Genomic DNA, 9,408 nt, shown 5'->3' on the forward strand with positions numbered 1-9,408 from the left:
TTTTTTCCAGAAAAGCTGGCAAAACTCCTTCCCTCTGATGGAGGGTCGCCAGATAACATACATGACGCCCAGTTTAGTGTGAATGATAAATAAGTGAATTTTTTTTTAGCATAAATACGTCCCATGTGATACTGACACTTTAAAAAAAAAAAAAAAAAAGGCGGTGTATCTGGAATTCAACCTTAACTCAATGTCCGGTATTTTGTTGTTGAGTTATTACCTCTTGGCAACCTTACTCTAGCATTTGTTTTTCTGAAACGCCTTTTCTGCTTTCAGAACCACTTTGCTGACTTCCTATGCAAGAATCCCTCCCTCACACACACCCCCAACTCCCCGTGGACACAGGGGAGACCTGTGACTCCTGACCTGTCTGCTGAATGAAGTGGTCTGGGCCAATGTTAAAAGTCAATGTTTGCTCTTTTTCCTCCATGAGCTCCCTTTGGGGGATGGGCTGGTAGCCTCCAGCCATCCCAGCCTCCGGGCTGGTCAGTGGATGATGGCCTTACCTCTCTCATTCCCCGGGGGAGCTGGGTCTCTCCTGGCATTTCCAGGGGGAGAGCAGCGGGCGTCTGTATCAGGCAAGGCTGTGAATGCGCCCATGCTGACACTCCGGGGCCTCCTGGGAAGCTTGTTATGGAAGGCCAGATTTAACCGGGTTCACGGCACTGGTGCATACTGGGCTGTGCTGGGACCGCCGGTGACCGGCTCTCGCTCTCTGCCGCTGTAGATCGCACTGGCTCCCTATCAGCACTTGGAAGAAGACATGAAGAGTTTGAAGCAGGTATTAGAGATGAAGAATCAGCAAATACACCAGCAGGAAAAGAAGATCATTGAGCTAGAAAAACTGGTGAGTCGGCCTGCGTCCTTGGGAGAGTTCCAGTCACCTGAATGGTATGCCTTACTGGCATCGTGGATTCACAGCCTGCAGACGGTGGGCCCTTCCCTGTCCATTGCTTACACCTGAGCAGAAATGCCACGGTTGGTCTCCAGGCCTTTCTTAGGAAGCCAGGAGTTTCTTTTATTTAATATATGTGTGTGTGTGTGTGTGTGTGTGTGTGTGTGTGTGTGTGTGTGTATGTATATGTACATATGTATATGTAAATATGTATTTTTTTTTTGAGGGGGCGGGCAGGGGCAGAGAGAGAGGGGAACAGAGAATCCAAAGCAGGCTCTGTGCTGATAGCGGTGAGCCCGACTTGGGGCTCAAACTCACAAACCGCGAGATCATATACCCTGAGCCGAGGTCGGACGCTCAACCGTCCGAGCCACCCAGGCGCCCCTGGGAAGCCGGGAGTTCTAATAAGGGAACTGAAGTGGCTTCATCCTGTGCAACTGGGAGCCCTCCTGATGGCCTGTCTCCAGCCCCCCATCCGGCCTTCCTGCCCTGGGGGAGTGCTGCTTCCTCCCTCCTCCCTGGGGGGATGGGTGGCCACACTGAGCAGAGCACTTTCCATATGTTGGTTCTTCCACCCACTGGAGCGACCCACTGGAGCGGGTGTTGTCAGGAGCCTCATTTCACAGACGTATATGCAGACGTATAGGAAGGGGGTGTATCTCACCCAGAGCCCGTAAGTGGCCCGCCCGGGCGGGAGCCCTGGCCCCAGGGCTCCCATCCCTGCCCTCGCGGCCCTCTGCCTCCCCCTTCAGCCCGGTTGCCATGGAACTGGCAAAGGGGCCCGCTGGAGAAACAGAGCGCCCCAGAGCTCACTCCCCTCCCCTGCAGGCACAAGGGTCATACAAGGGCTGGAGCTGGAGACGGTCGTCAGAGTCACTAAGCAGAGCAGCGTGCTTCCAAGGAGACACCGTCTGGAGGTGGAGGTTGGCCTCGGGGTCTCAGATCGCTGTTCTTCCTTTTTGATTGCTATATTCAAAATTAACTTTGACGCTGCAGAAAGAAAATACGTGCATTATAAAAAATTATAAGATAGACGCAAGTAAGGAGATTAAGATGTCTTTCCAACCACGGCTAACGCTTTCCAGAGTTTTTGCTCTGTACGGTGTGCCCCCCCCCCCCCCCACGTGCAGATGGTCGTATCCTGCTCTCTTCCAGCGAGCAGACCTTTAACTTGCCGTCTCGGTGATGGATCATCTCATCTTACCTTTGAACGTTTGTCCCTGTCTGTCTCTGAGATATCCCTTGCCGCCGCTTTTCCCACACCAGGGGCTGATCTAGGACCACGTGCCGTATTCGGCCATCATGTCCTCTCTTTCTAGCACCTCTGCTTTGTGAGGCGTCTCTCGCTGTATGGCGTAGGATGGGGGCAGACTGGGGTGGGACTGTCCACAGCCAGCATCCTGGGTGATGGTGACCACACGGAGCTTCCCAGCAATGTCAGAGCCCTGCCCTTCCGAGCCGTGCCATGCAGCCCGGCCCACGCGGAGACCCACGACCCTCCGCCCCCAGGCTGGGCCATCCGCATTCAGTTGTCTGGTCACCCGCAAGCCTCGGGGTTTATTTGGCTGTTCTTAGCCATGTGCCAGGCATTCTGCCAGCATGCGTGACTTCTCCTTGCAGAAACCTTTCAGCATTAAAAAAAAAAAAGACCAGTTTAGTCACTTCCCATTCCTTGGGAGCACAGATGCAGGCTGAAGGCAAGGGCCTGACTAAAGAGCTACGACAGAGCCCGGCCCGTTGGCTCTGACGCCCAGCCCTGTTCGTGGGAGGGTGACAGTTCTCTTCCGAGATCAACTACCCAGCGGTGAATTTGTCATTTTCTTTTCAAAACAAAATTTATTTCTGAATTTATCTTAGAATGGAACTGTGCTTCAGCAGGGCCCTGGGGGGACACACGGACAGAGAAAAAGGCGTAAGTTGCAGGGTGATACTGACCATCGATGGCGTTAGTTTCTGATAATGTACCGAGCCAGTCTCGGGCTTTGGGTTCCTGGCTGCCCGGACCCTCAGAAGGAAAAAATGCGTCCGCGCCATTTGTATTCCCACCCCTCCGTTAATTCAGAATGTCATACTGTGCAAACACGCCGGGCCAGGGATTGTGATGTAGTGCAGTTGACCCGTCAGGAAGAACCCGGGGACCCGTCAGCCACCCTAGGTCCCAGCGGTGTTCGCAGCTCCCCTCTGACAGCAGGGACACTCCCCACGAGAAATGTATTCTACACGGGAACCTGATGTACGCACACACGTGCACAGTAGAGGTAAAAAAATGTTTATATCTAAAATATGTGTAACAATAATAGTTTTATTACTACGTATGGTTTGCACTCTGGTATTTTCTGTCCTGTTCTGTTTAAAAGGCACAGGCTGCTCACATCCCTCTAACTTGATTCTGTAATCACTAAGGCATCGCAAACTGCCGTCTGCCAAGCACTGTTCTTGACAACCAAAGCCCAGAAGCCTTGCTGAGAACCTCTTAACACTGCGTCTTTTATAGGCGGAAAAGAACATTATTCTAGAAGAAAAGATCCAGGTTCTCCAGCAGCAGAACGAAGACCTCAAAGCAAGGATCGACCAGAACACCGTTGTCACAAGGTAGGGGGGGCCCGGCTGTGTGAGCTTCCTAAAGCATGTGTCACCTACAAAGTGGCTTTGCCGTAGCACTTCTTTGGGGGCTCTGTTTTTGTCCCAGCATCCAATTTGCCTCACTCCTCCGAGCTGTGAGGCCTTCCCCACGCAGGCTCTCGGCCTTTCCCGTGTGAAGAGAAGGACAAAACACACCACCACGTCGGCCACCCGGCCCGTGCCCTGGGTCTGCATCTCGGTTGTCCCCACCTTGGGGGAAACGAGCGAAATCGGCAGAAATGCGTGGCAGGGGTCTCCAACGCAGCTGGGAGGTGGAAGGTTCCTTTCTGGGCGTTTTGGAGAGACCTGCCAGCTGAGCGTCCCCAGGCAAAGGAGAAGAACCACCTAAGCAGCCCCTGAGCCGAGCTGGGCAGACGCGTGGGGGGCCCTCGGCCGCTGAGCCGTTCTCCTGGGCTGGCCCGGCCAGCGGACAGCGGGGGGTGCAGAAGCCAGAGGGAAGCCGTGTAGCCGAATGCCGCTAGCTATTGTGGGTAATAGCGTTCCCCTCTCAGTCCCCTGCTCGGAGGTGCTCCAACTCTCAAGGAAGGATGTGCAGTAAAGCAGGGTTGGGGCTTGGTCGGCCAGCGGGAGGTTATAGGCGTACCTCGGAGATACTGTAGTTTTGGCTCCAGACCACCCCAAGGCAGCAAGTGTCGCAGGGAAGCAGCCAGATGAATTTTCCCCAAATGAGTGGTTTCCCGGTCCGTATAGAAGGGAAGTTTACACTCCCCTGTAATCTGTTAAGTGTGAAATACCATTGTGTCTAAAAACCCAACGGACATGCCTTACCTTAAAAATACTTTATTGCCAAAAAATGCAAACCATCATCTAAAGTTTCAGTGAGTCAGAATCTTTTAGCTGGCGGAGGGTCTTGCCTCAATGTTGATGGCCGCTGACCGATCAGGGTGGGCTTCCTGGAGGCTGGGGTGGCCGGGGCAGTTTCTTAAGACGACAGTGAATTTTGCCTCCTTGATGGACTCTTCCTTTCACGAACGACTGCTCTGTAGCCTGTGATGCTGTTTGATAGCATTTCACCTACAGTAGAACTTCTTTCAGAACTGGAGTTAGTCCTCTCAAATCCTGCTGCTGCTTTATCTACCAAGTTTGTGTAATATTCCAAATCCCTTGTCGCTTCAATAAGCTTCACAGCATCTTCGGCAGGAGCAGAGTCCATCTCGAGAAACCACGATTCTTAGCCTCGAGAAGCAGTCCTCACCCGATCACGTCCTATCATGAGATCGTGGCAATGCCATCTACGTTCAGGCCCCGCTTCTAGTTCTGGTTCTCTCGCTGTTTCCACCACATCCGCAGCGACTGCCTCCACTGACGTCCTGACCCCCCCGCCAAAGTCATCCCGAGGGTGGGAATCAACTTCTTCCAAACGCCTGCAAATGTTGACATTTTGACCCCTTCCCATGACTCGTGAATGTTCTTAATGACATCTAGAATGGTGAATCCTTTCCAGAAGGTTTTCAACTGATTTTGCCCAGATCTGTCAGAGGAATCACTCCCTATGGCAGCTATAGGCTTACCAAACGCATTTCTTCAAGAATAAGACTTGAAAGTCAAAATGACTTCTTGATCCATGGGCTGCAGAATGGATGTTGTGGTAGCAGGCAAGGAAACAACATTAATCTTGTTCGACATCTCCATCAGAGCTCTTGGGTGACCAAGCGCATCGTCAACGAGCAGTAGTATTTTGAAAGGAATCATTTTTCTGAGGGGCAGATCTCAATAGTGGGCTTCAAATATTCAGTAAACCGTGTTGTAAACAGATGTGCTGTCATCCAGGCTTTGCTGTTCCATTTATAAAGCACAGAGTGGATTTAGCATGATTCTGAAGGGCCCCAGGATTTTCGGGATGGTCCGTGAGCGCTGGCTTCAACTTGGGTCGTCAGCTGCGTTAGCCTCTTACGAGCACATCATCTGTTCTTTGAAGCTTTGAAGCCAGGCACTGACTTCCCCTCTCTGGCTGCGAAAGTCCTCGATGGCATCTTCTGCCAACAGAAGGCTCTTTTCTCTACACTGAAAACCTGTTGTGCAGTGTAGCCACCTTCATGAATTATCTTAGCCAGACCTTCTGGGTAACTTGCTGCAGCCTCTACACCAACACTTGCTGCTTCACCTTGAACTTCTAGGTTATGGCGATGGCTTCCTTCATAAGCCTCATGAACCCACCTCCATAGCTTCAGACTCTTCTTCTACAGCTTTCTCACGTCTCTCTGCTTTCACAGAATTGAAGGGAGTTAGGGCCTTGCTCTGGAGTAGGCTTTGGCTTAAGGGGATGCTGCGGCTGGTTTGATCTTTTATTCGGACCACCCACACTTTCTCCGCATCAGCAAGAAGGCCGTTTCACTTTCCTATCATTTGTGTTCACTGGGGTGTCCCTTCTAATGTCCCTTCAAGAACCTTCCCTTTGCCCTCACAACTTGGCTGCCCGTTTGACGCAAGAGGCCCCAGCTCTCAGCCTGCCGAGGCTTTCAACGTGCCTTCTTCGCTACCCTTTTGACTTCAAGTGAGAAATGTGTTACTCTCCCTTTCGCTTGAACACTTAGAGGCCATTGTAGGGTCGTTCTCTGGTCTAATTTCAATATTGGCGTGTCCTGGGGGACAGGGAGGCCCAAGGAGAGGGAGGGAGACAGGGGAGTGTCTGGCTGGTGGACAGAACAGTCAGTACGCACGAAACATCGGGGCACCTGGGTGGCTCAGTCGGTTGAGCGTCCGACTTCGGCTCAGGTCATGATCTCACCGTCCGTGGGTTCGAGCCCCGCGTCGGGCTCTGTGCCGACGACTCAGAGCCTGGAGCCTGCTTCGGATCCTGTGTCTCCCTCTCTCTCTCTCTGCCCCTCCCCTGCTCACGCTCTCTCTCTGTCTCAAAAATAAAAACATTAAAAAAGAAAAGAAAAAAACACATGAAACACACACACACATGCACGCACACACAGCGTCCACAGCTGAGCTCCTGGTGCTGGCATTTCGTTACCACCGCAGAAGCTCACGGGGGAGACTGTGCAGGGAGCAGGTCTGTGACCTCCCCTCCAGCAGGGGCGGCAAGACCCCACTGCTGACAGCCTGAGCAGGGGAGGGGCGGGGGTGGGGGGAGCCAGAGCCTCCTCCCTGCCCGGGGCAACCCCGGTGCCTCCCCTGCAAATCACAAAGGCACCCCGGTCCAAAGAGCAAGTCCGGGCCTTACGCGAGCGAGGTGACTTCCCAGGCTCAGTCCAGCCAGCTGCAAAACAGCTGGGTCCTTATCCCGGTCAGGTCCTCAAAGGCACCGTCAGTTTTTAATGCCACAGAGCAAGCAACTCACACTTCGTGGCAGACGGCACAGACCGCATCCATTCATTCTCCATCAGGCGTCCCTCGTCAGCAGACGTTCACGGAGCGTCTGCTGTGGCCGGGGCCCAGGCTGGACGCCGGGGACTCAAGAAGGCTGTGGCCCCTGTCCTCGAGGGCGCCTAGCCCAGCAGGCAGGCCGACGCACCGAGCGTTTGCAGCAAGGGAAGGCAGGTTGCTCTCCTGGAGACCCAGGCCAGGGGCGGGGAGGCCGAGATTTGCCCCGAGGCCGACAGCACCGTCCCTGTGCTGTCCCTGTCGGTCGCCACTGTCTGTGAGCCTCCTGGGCGGCACGCCCACACCAGCCCCCCACTCCTCTCCCGTCCTCTTCTGCCTGGCATCTGCTCTGTCCGCCGGACAGCCAGCGCCTCCCCCTGACCCGGCAGAGGGACTGGGAGCCACCGGGTGTCGACGGAGAGACTCTGGGAACAGACGTGTCCGTGGGATGAGCGGAACTCACGTTTCAACCCGAGGTTCTTGGTCACCGTGGTCCCCCTTGTCCCTGTCCCCCCGCATACAGCCCCCTCGCTTGCCTCAAACCCACTGGCCTGGCGGATCTCCAGGTAGGTGCCTTCCGGCGTGATCGCCACTTGATCGTTTCCTACTCTCTTCCCGCAGACAACTGTCGGAGGAAAATGCCAATCTCCAGGAATACGTGGAGAAAGAAACCCAGGAGAAGAAGAGACTGAGCCGAACCAACGAAGAGCTGCTGTGGAAGCTCCAAACCGGGGACCCGACCAGCCCGGTTAAACTGTCCCCCACATCCCCTGTTTACCGCGGCTCCTCCTCGGGGCCCTCCTCTCCCGCCAGAGTCAGCACGACGCCCAGATGACGCCGCCGCCACGCCGCCTGCGGGAGCCGTGGCTCCCGTCCACCCAGGGCTCCTACCTGGAGGGAGAATTGACCAGGGGCCGGCCCGGGGCTGGCCCTGCACGCATGCTCAGTAGCTGCCTAGCTGCATTCTAAGCCAAGTCCTCTTCCGATCCTCGTGTAAGACTGTCCTGGCGTTGGCGCTTAGGAAAGCGTAAACGGTAGTGTCTGATGTGCAAACGTTTGACCGTAGTTAGAGCCAAAAGAAAGAAAGAAACTCCAGTTGTTCCCGAGCAATGAACTCTCACTGCAGAATTTCAGGTTAGCTACAAATAGCTCAGTTTTGAATATACATTGAATAATCCTTGTGTACTGCACCGACCTGTGTGTATATTTAGATACACGTATATACACATGCAGCGGTTCTGAATTGCATTTTTTATAACACGAAGTGCTGACATATTTTGGTGAAGGTCAGCAGTTTTCTAACTTGTGCCTAAGAATTATTGGGAAATGAAAATGCATTTCTATCTAGCTTCCCAGGAATATTTCTACCCAAAATAGAAAAAGGAAAAAAAAAAAAAAAAAAGATACAGAGAAGAAGCGCCTTGCAACCTACCACCAAGTGGTCCTCTAACACAAACACCAGCGATCTGTGAGCGGTAACTGCCTTCGGAACAGTCAGCTTCGTAGTCAACATGATGTGAGGTCACTATTATCCCATTCACAAGTTTTAACTATCACTACTCCTGTCGTGAGTGGCGAAGGGTTGGGGTGGGGGGAGCCCCTCGGGGGTTTGGCTTTTCTCGTGGACGGCGCTCATGACAGTGGCTCATCTACAGTCTCTTAAACACGAGTTTGGCTTTTTACCCAAGCGGCATCTTGGAATCCGTCGTCGCGCTCTTGCACCCTTGGGAAAATGTGGAAGAGCCTGACCTTCTAGAGTGAGGGGGAGGATGGCCTTGGAGTTGGCCAAGACCATCCGCACTCCATCCTCAGGAAGGAGCACCGCTAGTACCATCTGTATCTTGACTGAGCACAGAGTAGGAAAGCGTCCTCTGGCACCCCGTGTCGTTTGCTCTCATGTGATTCCATAAAGGGTCAACCCACCGAAACGGGACCCTGGGCCCCCACGTCATAGGCAACCTTCGGTTCTGTAACTCAACCCCCTCACTGTTCATTGAGGTGGCTCAGGGGTTCTGGCAGGAGCTTCCAGAAAGCCAGCCCTTCCATCCTGGGGGATCCGTTCCAAGCTGTGCTAGACCGTCACATGACCTCCCGCAAAGCCAGGCGTGTTTTCTGCCGGACGACCAAGCAGTACCACAGCCGACGGCGGTCCCTTCTTAGGCCCAGGAGGTTCTTCCCAATGGAGGAGCCCATGAAACCGCCAGCCAGCGGTCCTGGCTCCTGGACTGGCATGCATCTCGGAATCGGTAGACTTAGACCGTGCAAGCTGTCCCCGTAAGTGCTATGGAGGTATAGGAGCAGAATACACAAAGAAAGACGTAGTTTTGACGGTCGATACGGTGACGGCACTGATGCCTTTGGTTCCCGTTGGTGACAAAGACCCCGCGCTTTCTCCCGATGGCCCCTCAAAATCGTCCCGAGCACAGGGCTGCCTCTGAGCCTGCCCCAGGCCAGCAGACTCACGCAGGGATGCTCCGGGCCGGGAAGAAATGGCCTGCGGGGTGGGGGTGGGGGGACCTGCTCGGCACGCACGCGGCCAGCCTGAAGACAGGCCCGTC

The 9,408-nt window shown here is 54.1% G+C and overlaps 1 protein-coding gene across 1 annotated transcript in view; it reads left to right on the forward strand.

Annotated features, from left to right (window-relative positions):
* MTUS2 (microtubule associated scaffold protein 2) overlaps window positions 1-8,366 on the forward strand; it is a 565,789-nt gene extending 557,423 nt beyond the window's left edge. The window contains 3 exon segments of the mRNA XM_042941853.1: window positions 728-847; window positions 3,390-3,487; window positions 7,472-8,366. Of these exon segments, the coding sequence (XP_042797787.1) occupies window positions 728-847; window positions 3,390-3,487; window positions 7,472-7,685 (432 nt within the window). The 3' untranslated portion in view covers window positions 7,686-8,366.
* The last annotated feature ends 1,042 nt before the right edge of the window (window positions 8,367-9,408 follow it).

This window comes from Panthera leo, chromosome A1 (assembly GCF_018350215.1).
Source record: "Panthera leo isolate Ple1 chromosome A1, P.leo_Ple1_pat1.1, whole genome shotgun sequence".
NCBI classification, from domain to species: Eukaryota; Metazoa; Chordata; class Mammalia; order Carnivora; family Felidae; genus Panthera; species Panthera leo.